Source organism: Lithobates pipiens, unplaced genomic scaffold (assembly GCF_037356315.1).
Source record: "Lithobates pipiens isolate NorthernLeopardFrog02 unplaced genomic scaffold, aLitPip1_a1.2 Scaffold_18, whole genome shotgun sequence".
NCBI classification, from domain to species: Eukaryota; Metazoa; Chordata; class Amphibia; order Anura; family Ranidae; genus Lithobates; species Lithobates pipiens.
In genome coordinates, this window is record NW_027507758.1 from 289955881 (window position 1) to 289975750 (window position 19870).

The 19870-nt window shown below is 39.0% G+C and overlaps 1 protein-coding gene across 1 annotated transcript in view; it reads left to right on the top strand.

Annotated features, from left to right (window-relative positions):
- LAMA4 (laminin subunit alpha 4) overlaps positions 1 to 19870 on the top strand; it is a 183996-nt gene that overhangs the window by 121161 nt on the left and 42965 nt on the right. The window contains exons 17-23 of the mRNA XM_077487095.1: positions 3884 to 3980; positions 4178 to 4282; positions 5028 to 5213; positions 8276 to 8415; positions 9062 to 9226; positions 13526 to 13671; positions 19067 to 19229. Of these exons, the coding sequence (XP_077343221.1) occupies positions 3884 to 3980; positions 4178 to 4282; positions 5028 to 5213; positions 8276 to 8415; positions 9062 to 9226; positions 13526 to 13671; positions 19067 to 19229 (1002 nt within the window). The remainder of the gene's footprint in view (positions 1 to 3883; positions 3981 to 4177; positions 4283 to 5027; positions 5214 to 8275; positions 8416 to 9061; positions 9227 to 13525; positions 13672 to 19066; positions 19230 to 19870) is intronic.

Consider the following 19870-nt stretch of genomic DNA (forward strand, 5'->3'; position numbering starts at 1 on the left):
CATCAGTTTTTGGCAGGACCTGTATTTGTGAGCAATTATTTTCAAGGATGAAGCACACCAAGGGCAAAATTAGAACCAAAATATCTGATGAGCACCTTGAGAATTCATAGAGAATTGCTACTACATCCATTGAACCACATAACCAGTGTCAAATATTGCAGTAATTATATGTTGCCTTCTTTTACTTTTATAAAAAAAAAAAAATTTTTTAATGTTTTCTTTTTAGATAGGTACATTAACTACAGTATATCAGTGACTTGACATGTATGACAGTAACTTACATAGTTACATGGTTAGTCAGGTTGAAAAAAGACACAAGTCTATCTAGTTAATCCAATTACAAAAGCTTGGCTCATGGGATGACTTTCAATTTGCAATCTGCACAACTTTTTCTGCTTATCAGCTTTCCCTATTGTTAGTGTATTTTATGTGTGCCCCAAGTCAATTCCTCTTCTTCCAATGAAGCCTAGGAAGGTCAAAGGGTTGTACACCCTATCCTAAACAGAGATGAAAATGGTTCATAGGCTATGCTTTATCTAATGAAAACATGGTTTAATATTTCAAGGATTGAATAAAAAAATCAAACTTTCATAAAAAATTAAGTCTGTTACATTAAGTCTGTTGCCCCTTTGAAGTCACCTACCTTTTTTATCTTTTTATTGTCCTATAACCCCATACTGTTAGAATTTGTGATTGCTTTCTGCTTGCAAATGCCTTAAAATACCTTGTTGTTTCCTACCTCCATGCTCCATGCAGGGCCGGATTAACATAGGGGCTATTGGAGCTGCAGTTCCAGGCCCCTTTCTCAAGATAGGCCCATTTCCCCCCCCTCCAAAAAAAAAGATTGACTTTGAGGATTGTAGCTTGGCGATCAGGAGTCACAGAGACCCCACATTTGGGGGGTAGGTAGCTAAAGACCCACTCCAGTACTGGTTAAAATGTGGGGCTGCTATCATCTATGGTCCCAGAGATACGGGGCTCCTTGCGCAGCCTGTCAGAAGCTACATACAGAGCAGCCAGTATAAATACAGGCTGGAACACTCTGCAGCAGACTGAGAGGAGGAACTCACAGTGCTTATAATAATTATTTGTATATTATTTATGATAATTAACCTCTTGCCACCCAGGCCCATTCTGAGACTTCTCTCCTACATGCAAAAATCATAATTTTTTTATGCTAGAAAATTACTCAGAACCCTCAAGCATTATATATTGTTTTAGCAGACACCCTATGGAATAAAATGGTGGTCTTTGCAACTTTTTATGTTACACGATATTTGCACAGCAATTTTTCAAACTTTTTTTTGGAAAGAAACTGTTTCATTCATAAAAAAAACATTTTTTGTTGTGTACTAAGCGATGCTTTACATTTTTTTTACAGGTTACATGTTTAGAGTTACAGAGGAGGTCTAGTGCTAGAATTATTGCTCTCGCTCTAACGATCGTGGCGTATGTAACCTGTGTGTATCTGGCTCTGATACTAACCAGTGCCTACCCAGGGACTGACTAGTATCTCTCCCCAGCCTGTCTCCACACACCCTCTCACCTGCTGACCTGTGAATGGGGCAATCACTCCTGCAGTGTTATTCTGTTCTGCCAGTGAATACAATGATTAGTGTTGCTAACTATAGCTGGCAGCACCGATTGTTTTGGGGAAAACCTGACAGGCTGGTTGTACTCAAGTCGGTTAATAGGTTGACTTGTGTAAAACCAGCTAGCCCATACATAGATCGACTATGGCTGGTCTCTGTTTAATTGGTGTAATTTCAATCCATGTATGGCCCGCTTAACCACTACACAGTGCCTAAACATCCTTCCACAAACCTTTACATTTTTCCTTCCCAGATTACTTCATCCTCCTCTTCTATACATAGTGCCCACTGTCATACTCTCCACACTTCTCTCCTATACATAGTGCCCACTGTCATACTCCCCCCACTTCTCTCCTATACATAGTGCCCACTGTCATACTCTCCACACTTCTCTCCTATAAATAGTGCCCACTGTCATACCCTCCACACTTCTCTCCTATACATAACGCCCACTGTCATATCCTACACACTCCTCTCTTCTACATAGTGCCCGCTGTCATACACTTCTCTCCTGTATATAGTGCCCACTGTCGTACCCTCCACACTCCTCTCCTGTACATACTACTCACTGTAATACCCTCCACACTCCTCTCCTATACATTTTGCCCACTGTCATACCTCCAACACTTCTCTCCTATACATAGTGCCCACTGTCGTACCCTCCACACTCCTCTCCTATACATAGTGCCCACTGTCATACCTCAAACACTTCTCTCCTCTACATAGTGCCCACTGTCGTACCCTCCACACTCCTCTCCTGTACATACTACTCACTGTCATACCCTCCATACTCCTCTCCTATACATAGTGCCCACTGTCCTACCCTCCACACTTCTCTCCTATACATAGTGCCACTGTCATACCCTCCACACTTCTCTCCTATACATAGTGCCCACTGTCATATCCTCCACACTCCTCTCCTCTACATACTACTCACTGCCATACCCTCCACACTTCTCTCCTATACATAGTGCCACTGTCATACCCTCCACACTTCTCTCCTATACATAGTGCCCACTGTCATATCCTCCACACTCCTCTCCTCTACATACTACTCACTGCCATACCCTCCATACTCCCCTCCTATACATAGTGCCCATCGTCATACCCTCCCTCCACACTCCTCTCCTGTAATTACTGCTTACTGTCCTACTCTCCACACTTCTCTCCTGTACATAGTGCCCACTGTCATACCCTCCACACTCCTGTACTTATTGCTCACTGTCATACCCTCCACACTCTTCTCTTATACATAGTGCCCAATGTCATACCCTCTACACTCCTCTGCTGTGCATACTGCCCACTGTCATACCCTTCACACTCCTCTCATGTACATAGTGCCCACTGTTAGACCCTCCACATTCCTCTCCCTCACCTGCACATACTTCCCACTTTTATACCATCCATACTCCTCCCCTATGCCTCTTACCCACAAAAACTGTTCTTTAAAATTATACTGAATATCCTCAATGTTACCAGCTCTAGAATGGGCACACTTTTGTCAGTTCAACTAAAGGAAATCTCACAGTTCTCATTTGTTCTGCCCCATTATTAGTACTTATTTAATTTTGTAATTACTATTGATGTATAGAGGAACATAGGGGATGTCAGCTACTCTAAATATAGCACTTGTAAAAAAAGCGTTCCTGAAAATATTTTTGAAATGTTGACAACTATGCACTTAGGCACTGGCCAAGGGCCACAGGGTCAGTAGGGGGCCCCATGAGAGGCTCCTGTGATATTAAAGCGGTAGTAAACTTTTCTAACATTACTACTTTTTAGAGGCCCTGGGGTAGGTTATGCCATAATGTACAAGTATGCACAGCATATTAGCACATTAGGGCACACTTAAATTGTCAGACTGAGCCCTCCAGTGCTGTGCTGTGATCAATCCGACGGGGCCCGGGCACTTTCATCTTCACCCGGTCTTCCTTCTAGGTTCTGTGCCTTCGGTTACATGCCTTGGCCAGGCTGCGTTGATGTCATTCCCACACATGCTCATGATCCTGCCATTTGCACCAGGCATATTTTTATCTTGCCTTTTTTTTTACAATGCTTGCATGTTGAGCAAAGGAATAACTGCTTGAGCAGCCATCACCTGTAGCTGGGTGTGCAGAGAAACTGAATCTGCATGGAAGAATTTGTATTATTTGGTAGACAGTACGCCTAAACATACCACACATATTTTTTACACCTGTGATCTTTTTCAAATAAAAATATATTCCTTCTGCCCGAGATTAGAACTGCAGCTTGTTTCAAATACTCAAGTAAATGTGTAAATATCCTTCCAGGCTGTGGATGGTATCAATAACCAAGTTACTTACCAGACAGGAGAAAGTGATCGACTTATTTCTCAAGCTATCAACCTCAGAAACTCAGAGATTATCAGTAAGTACCTGATCAGAACTTACTACAACACATATGACTAATGCTTTAAAGTAGCAAAAAATATACTTTTCTACCAAGTTTAAAAGTGCGTAGATGTTATCAGAACAAGTTATCTAACACATTGTTGGTGTTAAAAAGATCAAGTAAAATATTCCTTTGTGATTGTTTTGCTTGTTTAATAAAATCCTGTACCTTAGGTTTAACTGAGACCAGAAAACGGGTTGATGCTGCTGCTTCTAGAAAAACTTCCTTGAGTGACAGGTTGGAAAAAGTTATTGATCAACTCCAACTAACAGATGATGGTAAGTGGGGCACGACTGACACTGTTGTAAAGTAAATCTGTATATACTGTAAGTATTGATGCTAAACATTAATGATATGCAGGGCCCCTTCCTTACTTTCTTAAGTGCATGGTGGAACTGTAATGTTCACAACACTATATTTACTTACTAAAGGAAAATGTTGACTTAGTCAGTAAGGTGAAGCTCTGTTCACTTCAATCATCCAATGATTTTACTCATCAAATTAAAATCCTGTTTCTTTTTTTTTTACTTCCCTTGTCAAAACTGGCCAGATATCTCATTCAATTAGGAAATTGCAGGTCATTGGTTCAAAACTGATGCATGCACTTATTTTATTCTAAGACAAAGCAGCAAAACAATATTATGTGACTTCTCTCTTCCCTCAAACACTGCATGTTCCTGTATCATTAAGGATAAGTTGAGTGATAGCTATTGTCTTCTTTTTCTATTCTTATTAAAATGTTTTGCCTAAAATTATCTCAATACTAGACATATTGGGCTTGCATTGTTCTCCGGAAGATGCTAAAAAGCATTCCCTGCTGGGAAACTGGAGAACTAAGAGGCTGTATTAAATGAAAATAGTAGCAGTAGCAATTTTCATTAACAGTAAATCTTAACTGAGGACTACTACTAATGCAATCCGGTTGCTTATTTCAATAGTCTAAGGCAGTGAAATCTTTCAACTATTCTTTGTATAAATCCAAATTCCAGGTATGCGTTTTCATTGTTTGTACTTTTCACACAGATGATACCAGAAAACGTCTTGAAAAGTCAAAACTAACAGCAGATAAAGCACTAACTATTTCTGCCATGGTGACAGAGATGACCAACCCAATGTCAAAAAATGCAAACATGTGGAAAGAAGACCTAAGCAATTCAGATTTTGATGCTTCTGCTTACAACTCAGTTGTAAAAGCAGCTGGAGAAACAAGTAAGCAATTGCCTTCCTGCACATGCTGCTCAAGCCAATAATCTGTAATATTTGAACAATTTTACTAAATAACATGTATAAAAGAAAAGCTTGATATATGACAAGCTCATTTAATATGAACACTGATGGCACACAATGTACAACAACTCTTTGCAAACAACTAAATTTTTTTTTAACATAATCTTGTTGGTTAACCACTTGCTTAGTGGGCACTTAAACCCCCTCCTATCCAGACCAATTTTCAGCTTTCAGCGCTGTCGCACTTTGAATGACAATTGCGCGGTCATACAACACTGTACCCAAATGACATTTTTATATTTTTTTCCCCCCAAATAGAGCTTTCTTTTGGTGGTATTTGATCACCTGTGTGGTTTTTATTTATTTATTTTTAAAAAATGTAAAAAAAATTGTAAAAAATTATTTTAGTTTTTTACATTTTATAACGGGTAATCTTTGTCTGTCATTTATGTATGCTGATGAGTCGGCACTGATGGGCACTGATAGGTGGCACTGATGGGCAGTGATGAGGCAGTGATGGGCACTGATCGATTACACTGATAAGCAGCGCTTCTAGGTGGCACTGATTGGCACCACTGGTGGGCATTGATAGGTGGTACTTGTGGGCATCGATAGGTGGTACTTGTGGGCATCAATAGATTGCACTTGTGGGCATTAATAGGTGGCACTTGTGGGCACTGTTGGTCAGTAAAAATGAGGCATAATTGCCTCTTCCTCTTAGGGACCGATGTCCCTTTAAGATTAGCCAGGATCGGCTTTTTTTCTCCTCCGCTGTCAGCGTGAGGATAAAAAAAAGATCACTGAGCTTTTGTTTACATCATGTGATCAGCTGTCATTGGCTGACAGCTGATCACATGGTAAGGGGCCGGGACCGGCCCCTTACTCAGATTGGTGATCACCCAAGTCTCGGTGCAGGGAGCGTGCACAGGGGAGGGAGGGGAAATTCACATTCACGCTGTGGCCGTCATTCGGCCATAGCGTGGATATCATGTAGTTAAAGATGAATTGTGATTGATTTTTGTGGGCTGCAACACTTTTTACATTGCTTTTGGCCTTATCAGATAGATCCTAAAGACACAAATAAAATCAAACCCTGATGTGTCTTGATGCATATCAGGAGTTGCCGTGCATAAATGCATTGACAGCTCACCATAACAAACACTTGATGTATTGGCTATGGGCATAAAAAACACGAAAATGCTAGACAGAACACTCACAAAACCACTAGATGCCAGAAGTGAATATGGTTAAAAGGTCAATTGATGCAGAATACAAGTACCAAAACAATTAGATGCTAAGCTATTCATTCCAAACCATAATTGCATTTACATATGGCCCACCGACAATATATCCTGCTTTAGAATGATACTGCTACCTATACACATCCTTAGATATTTGCTGGCTGTAGTAGGCTATATTCAGACTTTGGTGAAAATAATAATACAGAGGTAAGAAAAAGAGAGCCCCCTGAAAAAGAAATCACTTTGCTTCATACAACTGTTTGTCAACAAATATTTTTATAATGCTATTAACATATTGATTCATAGCTGCAAGCTAAAATCATAAAAAAAGGTATGAAACAGGAAACTAGATGCTAGGGGAAATATGAGTACAACATCTAAAACTATGCAGGCACAAATTTTCTGGATACCAGATATACAAATCATCTAGATGCCAAGGTAAATACTGGTACAACATCCAGAATATGCTAGGGAGAGCCAGTGCCAGGTTTATAAGGGGGCACAAGGGGAAATTGCCTTGGATCCTTCTGCCAGAGGGGGCCCCCTTGCCAAAGTTGACACCAGACTTCCATTATAAAAAAATGAAACGTATTTTCCCCCAAGACATCAGTAGTGTATTTGTTGAAAAATACTGTCCAGTTTACAGCTTTTGCCAAGCTCTGGTTACATCTCACACCATCTCAACAGGCAGTTTTATTACATGATAAAGGGCTTGCTGATACTTCCAGGTGTTAATGCAGCTCCTAGAATATATTTGAACATGATGGGCACTAGTTGTTTGGGAGAAAAGGTTGATCAGAAATTTGGCACGGATAAAGAATTATCTGGGAACGACGATGACCCATGAAAGACTAAGTGCTCTGTGCTTACTGGTTGTTGAGAGCCAAGTCAACAAGATGATACAGTTTGATGAGTTAGTTAAAGATTCTGCAGAAGGGAAGTGCAGAAAAATTACTTTTTGTAAATATTGTAGTGTGCTGCATACCTGTGATGTATGACTTGCCAGTTCCAATTACCTATGTAATGTGTATTCTTACAGTCAATTTAATCGAGAAAAAAAACAGACAAGTGTCTAACTAATATTTTTTTAGTACAAATGCAGTTTATCATTCATTTCACTTTTTTATTTGTCATAAAATTTCTATGTTGAGGGGCTCCTGAAATTGAAGTGCTCCGGGACCCCTAAGGTTTAAATCTGCCACTGGGGACAACACAGCACATAGCCAGTAGGGGCCAGGAACAATATAGACAAAACTACGACACATCTGGAAGTGTGTCACAAAGTAATAGAGACAAGAAGTCATAACAAAAGCTACTCAGAACAATTTATCTGCTTTTTTTTTCCATATTTGGGGAAATCTTAGAATAATCCAGGAAAAGCTGTGTTGTAAAAATAAATAATTTAATTGAAAGAATTCTATACGCAATTCATTGTTTTCAGTAGAGAAGAGGGCAATTTCTTTGCTCAACAGAGTGACGTTCTTTTTCACCATACTTTTTCTATTTTTTCACCAATCTACATACTTTTCGCCATTCTATACATCGCCATTCTATGTACTTCACTTATGATAATGGTAATAGGAAATAAATGAAGGCAAACTCAAACCATGACCCCTATTAATAGCCCCAAGAGCACCCACTGGTTTATTGTCCAAATAATAAATTATTTACTTTGCAAAAACAATTTAATTTTCACCTACGATTGTTCATTTTGGTTTTGGTGTGCTTCATAACATAGCACTGTTATAACCTATCTGTGTTATCAATCTCATTTCCCATGTCATTTACTTTACAAAAATGCAGTGAAGAACCTGACAGATGTAATGCCATTGCTGTTGACTAAACTGAACACTGTGGAACACAAGTTTCCATCAGACAACATTTCATCCAGCATTCTTCGTATCCGTGAGCTCATTGCGCAGACAAGAAGCGTAGCCAGTAAGGTATGTAGGCATTTCACATAAAGTCCTTCAACCTACAATATATTGACCAAACTGTCAATATGTTTAATATTACACCTTTGCTTTTTTTTTATATATATCTACTTGTAGATCGTCATAGATCTTTATACGAAACAAATAAAAGACATAGGTATAAAATAACATAATAAATTACATTAAATATAACATACATAAAATATTTATGTATTGTTTAAATTACTTACTAAAGGAGTAGATAATGTTCTTTTGAACCTGAATTTAAGAAAAAAGGATTTTGTCTTGCATATGGTTTGATAGGTGAAGTAAACACAATATTATTATATTAATTTTACTAAAGGGAACACTTTTAACAGAGAGCAGGAAGAGTAGGTAACATTTCTTTGTGGGTTATGTGTCCAGGCTCTCATCTCACCCTACTGTTTCTTGGGGATTTTTTTCTTCATTTTACTAACACTCCACTGGCTTTATAAATGTGCTAGGGGGAGTTTTAAGCAGCAGTGTGGTGGCAGTAAGGTCATACTGCTACTTTTTCAAAGGACCCCTAAAAGAACATTTAGTAATTCTACATCCTTTGTTGATTCTCTGTGAAAGTAAATGTTTTCTTATACTTCCCTTAATATACTGCCAATCTCTGCATTTTTATTCTCAGGTTCAAGTGTCAATGAAATTTGGTGGTAAATCAGCAGTTAATGTCAATTTGAAAACAAACCTTGCTGACCTCAAGGCCTACTCATCCATAAGTCTATACATTAATCCAGAAGCACATCAACAACAGCCTCAAGACAGATTTATCATGTATCTTGGACATAAAAATGTAAGCTATTATTAGAAAAAATAAACATAAATAACAGGTAAACTAAAAATCAGGAAATTATATATTGTTCTGATCACCTTGCACAGCAACAGACATGAGTTTTCTAATTTGGTAAACACTGATGCAGCAAATCTTTATAACGATTAGTAGAACTACATGTAATGCACATTGTGTTAAAAGTAGCCACACCAAATATCCTTTCTACTACACTTTACAATTACTACCTAATTAGGATATACATTAAAAAATCCATGTTGTGAACAGCACAGTGCAAAGTATATTAGACTTTACCCATGAGAGAAACTTACGTAGCTACATAGTTAGTCTGGTTGAAAAAAGATAAAAGCCCATCCAGTTCAACCAATAAAAAAAATGATCCAATCTTATCTATACAATCCCATACCCATAGTTGATCGAGAGGAAGGCAAAAAAAAAACATAGCAAAGCACGATCCAATTTGCTCCAGCAGTGGAAAAAAAATCCTTCCTGATCCCCCGAGAGGCAATCAGATATTCCCTGGATCAACTTTACCTATAAATGTTAGTATCCTGTTATAATTTTTGCATTTAGGAAAGAATCCAGGCCTTTTTTAAAGCAATCTACTGAGCTGGCCAGAACCAACAGCTCATACTGTGAAGAAATGTTTCCGTATTTGGAGATGAAAACTCTTTTCCTCCAGACGTAAAGAGTGCCCCCCTTGTCCTCTGTGATGACCTTAAAGTGAATAACGCAACATCAAGTTCACTATTTGGACCCCGTATGTATTTGTATATGTTGATAATATCCCCTGTAATCTCCTCTTCTTAAGAGAGAATACATTCAGTAAACTCTTTTTGACGAAAAGGGAAAAAATGTTTCTCCAATCAACAACTGCCCTTTAAAAATCCTTATCTTGCTTACAAAAAAATCTGTATCTGTAGACAAAAACAAATTGGAGTAGGGATGGGCCCGATGTTCGAACATTATGGGGCGTTCATGGCAGACTTGAGCACTGCGGAACGCCCCATAATGCACTGCGAGATCGCAGTGCATTGACATCTGATGATTGGCCAAAGCATGCGCCTAACATGGCTCTCACCTGCTCTGAGAGCCACGATTGGCCAAAGGCAGGGGGCTAAGTCCACACCCCAAATTATATAAGGCGGCTTACACGGAGAGCAAATATAGTGTTATAATTGAGACAATGTTGGTTAGAGGCAGGTTAGTAAGTGGCATGCAGGCAGTTTAGTATATATATATATCTCACAAAAGTGAGTACACCCCTCACATTTTTGTAAATATTTTATTATATCTTTTCATGTGACAACACTGAAGAAATTACACTTTGCTACAATGTAAAGTAGTGAGTGTATAGCTTGTATAACAGTGTAAATGGGCTGTCCCCTCAAAATAACTCAAAACAGAGCCATTAATGTTTAAAACGCTGGAAACAAAAGTGAGTACACCCCTAAGCAAAAATGTCCAAATTGAGCCCAAAGAGTCAATATTTTGCATGGCCACCAGGCCATTTTTATGTAGAGTAACAATTCCTTTTTTCAGATCCTCATGAGTTATTTGCCATGAGGTGCCATGTTGAAATTCCAGTGACCAGTATGAAAGAGTGAGAGCGATAACACCAAATTTAACACACCTGCTCCCCATTCACACCTGAGCCCTTAAAACGCTAGTGAGTCATGTAGCACCAGGGAGGGAAAATGGCTAATTGGGCCCAATTTGGACATTTTCACTTAGGGGTGTACTCACTTTTGTTGCCAGCAAGACATTAATTGCTCTGTGTTGAGTTATTTTAAGGGAACAGCAAATTTACACAGTTATACAAGCTGTACACTCACTACTTTACATTGTAGCATAGTGTCATTTCTTCAGTGTTGTCATGTAAAGATATAATAAAATATTTACAAAAATGTAAGGGGTGTACTCACTTTTGTGAGATACTGTGTGTATGTATATATATATATATATATATATATATATATATATATATATACAGTGAAGTCAGTGTAGAATATATAATACAGTATATTGAAGTGGTTAAGGGAAACCCTATGAAAGAAAAAAGGGCATGGGTTGCCCCCCTCTCCCCAGTCCATACCAGGCCCTTTGGGTCTGGTATAGATTTTAAGGGGAACTCCATGCCAATTTTTTTTAAAACAACCTAGGGACCCTTATCTGAGCATGCAGCCTGGAGGATAGGATGGAGGGGGGCAAGCGAGTACGCCCCCTTCTGAACCATACCAGGCCACATGCCCTCAATATGGAGAGAGTGCTTTGGGGTCCCCCCAAAACACCTTGTCCCCATGTTGATGGGGATAAGGGACTCATCCCCACAACCCTGGCCAGGTGGTTGTGGGGGTCTGCAGGCAGAGGGTTTATCAGAATCTGGAAAAATATATCCAAAATAGAAAAAAAACTCTGCCTCGATGGGAGGCATCCCACTGACTGCTGTCTCTTGGCTGTGACAGCTGTTATATAGGCAAGTCCAGTGACGTAACCGTGTGACCCCGCCCCTTCTGACATCATGCACCATCAGAGGGGGGCTGGGTCATCTGGTTACATCACTGGATGGCCCCTCCCTTGCCTATATAATAGCTGTCAAAGCGAAAAGACAGCAGTTGGCGGAAGCCCTCCCATGGAAGCGGAGTATTTTCTTTTTTATTTCTATTTTACGGGTCCGTCGGGCGGCGTGATTTTTTTCTTTTTTAATAAAGGAATGGTCAAAAACTGTCTTATGTGGTTTTTGCTATTTGACACTTTTTTTGGTGAATGAGTAGGGGAACAATATCCCCCGATACCCATTCACATAGGGGGGCTGGGATCTGGGGGGCCTCCTAGTTAAAGGGAGCTTCCAGATTCCGATAAGCCCCCTTTAACAAGCCTCCTCCCCACAGACCCCCTCAACCACCGGGCAAGGGTTGATGGAAAAAGGTGCTTTGGGTGGGACCCCAAAGCACCATCCCCATGTTGAGGGCATGTGACCTCGCTCGCCTCCCCCTATCCTGTCCTGCATGCCCGGATAAGGGTCTGGTATGGATTTTGGCATGGAGTTCCCCTTAAAATCAATAAAAGGCCCTGAATTAACGGCCCTTTGATACATGTCCCCTGGGGAAGGACCCGGGTCCCCATACCCCTTTTATGGCAATAACTTGCATATAAACCTTTAAAATTAGCACTTTTTTCAGGTTCGTGTCCCATATACTTTAATAGGGTTTGCATGTTCGCACACATTTTTTGACTGTTTGCATGTTCTGGTGCGAACTAAACTGGGGGGTGTTCGGCCCATCCCTAAAATTGAGGCATCATGGATAAAGTGGCACTTTGTGTGTGCCTTTCATATATATGCAATTTTTTTTCTTTAAGCCTCCACCTAGATTATGTTAATTTGCCAGTGGATTAAACCTGTGAACTTTTATCAGTTCAACATTCTGAAAAATGTTTATGTTTTGGTGATAATAAATAGGTTTTAGTATCTATCTAGCACTACCTTTTCCCACAGCTAGTAAGAAGGGTTGTGTCATTTAAATAAAAAAATATCTACTTTTTTATTGCTGTCCCTTTTGTCTGGTTCAAAGTGGTAATTGTGTTTTTGTTGCTGACCACAAGTGTAATTTAAAACAATTTCCTTAGCAAAATATACTTCTCACCAAAGTGTTTCCATTGGTACACCTTTCTAGAAAAATTACCAGGTAACAGGACAGGAACTCAAGCAGCTTTTATTGTGTAATATAAAACATTTTTTTATATTTTTTATACATCATATTTTACAGATATATAAGCCTGCTGATGGAATTTATCTGTCATCAGTAGAGCCTGTATTTCACATCTTCGTCAAGCACTTGTGTTTTAGGAAGCACTAAACATACATATTTTTTTAAACATTGTATTTTCTCTTATGAAGCCATTGAGTTGGTGGGGGGAAGGGGTGTCATTGATGGTGCCAATCACATTTACCTCTCCTGGGTACAAACTAAAAGTGTGAGCAGAAAGCAGCTTCTACTGGATAGCCTGGTATCACCATAGGATTTACATGTACAGACTACTGTCTCTGCCCCGCATGATTAATGTTTGTATTGAATGATGGTAATATAGTAAACAGTAGGCACGCCTTCCTTCCAACACCTAGTCTTTGCTTTCTAGCAAGCTCAATAGGAGCTCACTGATCCCGCTGATCCAACCCCCTTCTCACAACATTCAACACAGAACAGGAAGTAGCATAGCCCAGCTGTGGTTAGATATAGAAAAAATATTTTTTGTGGTGGATTATTAAATGATATAAATAAGGTTATTTTTATTTCTTTATAGGCCAAATCGGACTACATGGGTCTCGCTATTAAGCGCAATAACTTGGTCTACATATACAACTTGGGAAGTGGAGATGTTGAAATTCCCCTGGACTCCAAGACGATCAGTACATGGCCAGAATATTTTAGCCTTGTGAAAATAGAAAGGTGATTTATTTTCATTCCTTTCTAAGTGCAAAACTGACATTTTCACTGCAAGGCAGCAATATGTAAATACAGCTGTTCCAGTAGACTGGAACAGATGCAGCTACATGAGTTCAATGAACAAGAGTTCTGTTTCTCTTTTACCTGTTCAAGAGATCTAGAGTAGAAGCCCTCTGGGTATGTGTCATTTAGTAAACTTGCCCTAACTTTGCTTGCCTAAACTAGGCTGTAACTTCAGATACACTTGGTGCGTGAATGGAAAGTAATTTTACATTATGTTTTTTGACATAGGCATTCTATAACTGCATTTGAACACTGAGATCAAAATTAGAGATCCTGTCGCCAGACTGTTCATTTCAACAAAAATCTTCCCAAAATAATGTACTGTATGTGCTTTAATATCTATGGATCATGATAAGCTCCACTTTAGAACATTAATTGAATCTAGTACCCCTCCTAACTAAATTTAAACTTAAGAGTAGAAGTTGAATACAATTACCATTGACTGTAATGGGAAGGGTAAATGTAATAAAAATGATCTGGATACCACACATAATGTATGTTATGCAAAACTCGCTACTATGAATCTCTCAGGTCTGGTTCAAAAAGATTGACACTTTATTCAAGGATCTCATTTGGAAAAGTAAAAGCACCTCATATCAAACTTTCGACTCTCCAGCTGCCAAAAGATAAAGTTGGTCTGGTGCTAACTAAAATTCTAATTTATTGTATAGTGGTGCAATTACAACATACAGTGTGTTGGGGAAATTATAATTTTGAAGATTAAATTCAGAAATTTTAACTAACCAACCAGACATATATCTTCTTATTTGGCAATTGGAAGCAAGAGATATGAGTGGAATAATGAGGTTACCCATACTTAGACCTTTGAATAAAATATGGCCTGAAATGAAACTGATTATGTTATACATGGCATATACTCAATATACCCCTCTATGGCACAAAAGGATTTTGGAGGAATTTGCTAAATTAACAGTTTTTGACACGTGGTAAAATATGTTTCCCAACTTTATTAATACCAATAAGTCCTTCCTGACTTTGCAGTTTCAGATTCCTAAGTAAAAGTTTTATCACTATTTACAAGTGCAACACACACTGATGATACAGTTTAAACCATCCTATCATATGGATGTCCACTCCTTAACGGATGCACTGGCATTTTCTATTAATAAAAAATGGACTCATTTAATAAATTATACCCTAAATTACATAATAAAATGGTAGATATATGTTGTCCCTGCAAAAGGCGTTGGGAAAAATTTAGGAACTATTTCAGAAGAATAATGGCAACAAGCACTGGAAATGTTATCTCTAGTGTCTGACACCATAGCAGAGGCTAATGCAGCCATGTATTGCAGTGGTTCTTAAACTCAGTTCCCCAACAGGCCATGTTTTGGGAATTTCTTAGATAAAATATCTGTCCAAAATACCAAGCCATTGACTCTGATTTAAAGCACCAATGCAGGATAAAGGAAACTTGCAAACATGGCCTGTTGGGGTAATTGAGGACTGAGGTTGGGAACCACTGATGTATTGTGCATAGGATATATCGTACCCCACAGTGATCTTTTGGGTGCAACTGTTGGGACACCTCAAACTGCCCGAGATGTCAGGGAATTCTGATGGATCTTATAGATATGCTATAGAGATGCCCTAAACTTTTTGATAATGGCAAAGTGCTGTTGCTGTTGTAAATAATAATTATCAGATGACAATTGCTATGGTTCCACTCCGGCATCTTTTAGGGGCAGTAGATGAGGAGGCATAACAACCTAAGTTTATAGCTCCAGTAACCAGATTGCTCTTTCTTGCTAGGAAACAGATTTCACTGAAATGGTTATCTCCTTCCCCTCCTATCGTAGAAGAATAGTTTACCCAAATTAATACTATCTACAGTTGTGTTCATAGGTTTACATACCCTGGCAGAATGTATGATTTCTTTGCCATTTGTCAGAGAATATGAATGATAACACAAAAAAATTCTTTCACTTATGGTTAGTTGGCTGAAGCCATTTATTATCAATCAATTGTGTTTCCTCTTTTTAAATCATAATGACAACATAAACTACCCAAATTACCCTGATAAAAAGTTTATATACCCTGGTGATTTTGGCCTGATAATATGCACACAAGTTTAAACAAAGGGGTTTGAATGGCTTGTAATTAGTGTGTGTATAAAAGGTCAATGAGTTTCTGGACTCTTGACAGACTCTTGCATCTTTCATCCGGTACTGCACTGATGTATATGGATTCTGAGTCATGGGGAAAGCAAAAGAATTGTCAAAGGATCTGAGGGAAAAGGTAGTAGACCTGTATAAAACAGGAAAGGGATATAAAAAGATATCCAAGGAATTGAGAATGCAAATCAGCAGTGTTCAAACTCTAATTAAGAAGTGGGGGCTCTGTTGCAATCAAACCACGGTCAGGTAGACCAACTAAAATTTCAGCCACAACTGCCAGGAAAATTGTTCGGGATGCAAAGAAAAACCCACAAATAACTTCAGGTGAAATACAGGACTCTCCAAAAACATGCGGAGTGGTTGTTTAAGATGCACAATAAGGAGGAACTTGAAGAAAGATGGGCTGCGTGGTCAAATCGTCAGAAGAAAGCCATTACTATACAAATGCCACAAAGTATCCCATTTACAATATGCCAAACAGCACAGAGACAAGTGATGAGACCAAAATTTTGGTTTTTGGCCAGGATCATAAACACTATACCATTCCTACTGTGAAACACAGAGGTGGATCGCTGATGTTTTGGGGATGTGTGAGCTACAAAAGCACAGGAAATTTAGTCAAAATTTATGGAAAGATTAATGCAGTATCCTATCAAAAAATACTGGAGGAACATTTGCATTCATCAGCCAGGAAGCTGTGCATGGAACGTACTTGGATATTCAACATGACAATGATCCAAAACACAAGGCCAAGGCGACCTGTCATTGGCTACTGCAGAATAAAGTGAAGGTTCTGAAGTGGACATCTCAGTCTCCTGATTTCACTATTATTGAGCCACTCTGGGGAGATCTCAAACGTGCAGTACATGCAAGACAGCCCAATAATTTACAGGAACTGGAGGCTTTTTGCCAAGAGGAATGGGCAGCTTTACCATCTGCGAAGATAAAGAGCCCCCTCCACAAATACCACAAAAGACTTCAAGCTGTCATTGATGGGCAATACATGGTATTTCAACACAGAAGATGGCCAAATAAATTTAATACAATTTGAGATCTGTGGTTATCCACCCCAGGCCTTTCCTCTGTCACTAGTTGTCCAATGTGGATCTTTGTCACTAGTTTTATCTGGAGTCGAACCACATTATGTGTTCGCTTGTCTCCTGATCATACTACTTGCTATCCCTTAACGGTTCAAACTGTTTTTTGTAAATCTGCTACTGGTTGTAGGAACCCTGTGTGGAGAAGTAATTTGGTTTTCTAACTTTTACTGGTTCACCAGAAAGAACTTACTTTGTGAACACGATTGTTTTACTATCTAATTACTACTATAACCTCGAATATTGGCATTGTAGGATGATATATTTCTTCTTTTCTATTCTTGCAAGACTTTGTGGTCTGGTTAACCCAGTGGTCATCAACCCTATCCTCAGGGCCCACTAACAGGCCAGGTTTGCAAGAAAACTGAGATACATCACGGTTGATATAATTTGCTGCTCGGTGATTGCAGTATTCTAGTCTGCATCTCCCCAAGATAATACATAAAATCTGGCCTGTTAGTGGGCCCTGAGGACAGGGTTGATGACCACTGGGTTAACCCATTTCCGTAAAAGCGATGTCTAATACTTTAAGTCTTATTGCTATATCTCAAACAACTTGCACTCTAATGCTGCGTACACACGACCGGACTTTGAGGGACTACGTCCGACGGACTTTCGGTGTAGTTCTGACAGAGTTCTGACGGAGTTCTGATGGACTTTCCGAATGAACAGACTTGGCCACACACAATCACACCAAAGTCCGATGGATTCAAACGTGATGACGTACGACCGGACTAGAATAAGGAAGTTCATAGCCAGTAGCCAATAGCTGCCCTCGTGTCGGTTTTTGTCCATCGGACTAGCATACACACGAGGAACTGGGTCCGGCGGAGTTCCGGTGGAAAAATTTAAAACCTGTTCTATTTCTAAAGTCTGCCAGATTTTTGGCAAGCAAAGGTCCGATGGAGCCCACACAACAATGAATTGTCCGACGGACTTGTTCCGTCGGACCTTTGCTGTCAAAAATACTGGTCGTGTGTACGTGGCATTAGACAATTGTATGCTTGTGATGATAAGGTCAATTGGACTGGAAGTGTAAAAGTAATTTGTATGCTTTTGGTACTTTGCAATCAAAATTTCAAAACCCCAAAAATATCTATAAAAAAAAAAAAAAAAAAAATATATATATATATATATATATATATATATATATATATATATATATATATATATATATATATATATATATATATATATATATATATATATATATATATATATATATATATATATATATATACATACATTTTTTTTTTTTTATAGATGTTATTCAACTAAAAAAGCATCCCTTGTGCAAACATCTAAAAGTGCTGAGAATGCTGCTGGGTGCTGTCATCATGGATGTGTTGTCAGCAGCCCCAGCAGACTCAGACCTGTCCCTGAACACTAACATGGAGGAAACTTTGACTTTCAGATCTCCGGGAACCCCTGCCAATAATTACACTATTCACAGCTCAGGTCACATTAGGTTGGTGGTCAGTGGGAAGAATGCCCTTTATTTCCGTGGCCAGTGGGAAAGATAGCTGAAAAGATCATTGGTGTCAGTGGTAATTTTCCTAGGAGGCATGAATTGCTCATTGCTCAAGGAATCCCTCATGACCTTTGGAGGAACCGTGGTTAAGATAGGCTGATCTATATTATTCCATCCTCACTTCTCCCTGGCAGCTACATAAAAGGGAGGCCAGGAAGGGACAGAGAAGCTGGGCCAGTACAGAAAGTAATATGACAATCCTAGAGGCCTATGAAATGGAATGAGAGCGATGCCTTTGCTAGGGAAAGCACATTGCAAGTGAATAAAAATTATTTATGGAAAGTTCACACTGTGAATAAGCTTTTATAAATACTTGAATTTTCTGTTCTTTTACTTGCAATTTTTTAGGTTGGTGACAGGGTCCTTTTATGACAAGTGCGGACAATTAAGTGGTAAAATATCCAATATTTAAAATATACAAAATTGAATTTCATAAATAGCAGGCAAGAAAGAGGAATAACTACATAAGTAGCACCTAAACATCTCTATATATTAAGTACTGTAAAATGTTTTGTGTGCTGCTGCAGGAATATGGATAAGATAACACTGTTTTCTTCAATTTCTCCCAGATTGGGCCGACACGGAAAAGTACTTCTAACTGTACCTAGCCAGGCTGGTGCAACAGAGGAAAAATTTATAAAGAAGGGAGAGGCTTCTGGCAGTGACTCACTGCTGGATCTGGACCCTGACAATACCGTATTCTATGTTGGTGGCGTGCCTGAAAGATTTAAGGTAATATTTGACAGACTGCTTATTATTATTCCTTTAATAAGATGTAGATGCAAACTATATCCAAAGCCAAAACTTTTATTTTGGAAGTAAAGTAGAAAGTATTTAAGCTTCTGTAAGTTTGTTTTTGCTCTGGGGCTAGTTGGGGAGATTTTCACTAACCTACTAGTGTTTCATCCAGAAAACCCATCCCTTAAAGGGCCACCAAGTTTGCTGCAGAGTTCCCCAACTCCCTCCAGAACCCCACCATCCCCACATCCCCATTCAGAGCCTTCCAGCCGATTAAATTCAAATTCTGTATTTCCATGCCATTGTATGCTTTTAAATATACAGTACTATTTTACTGTTGAAACATGGAAGGTTTTGGAAGAATTTAATGGAATCTGACCTCACGGGTGAGAACCACTGCCTTATAGAGTTTCTTGTAAAAAAAAAGAAAAGAAAAAGGGAACTGCACTGTTAATACAGACATTCAGAAGAATTTAAAGTGGTTGTAAATCCTTACAACACACTTTGACCTACAGGTAAGCCTAGATTAAGGCTTACCTGTAGGTCCAAGAAATATCTCCTAAACCTACACGGTATAGGAGATATTTGGCGAAAGACAGGCACTGCTGTCTACGGCGCATGCGCCGTAGACAGCG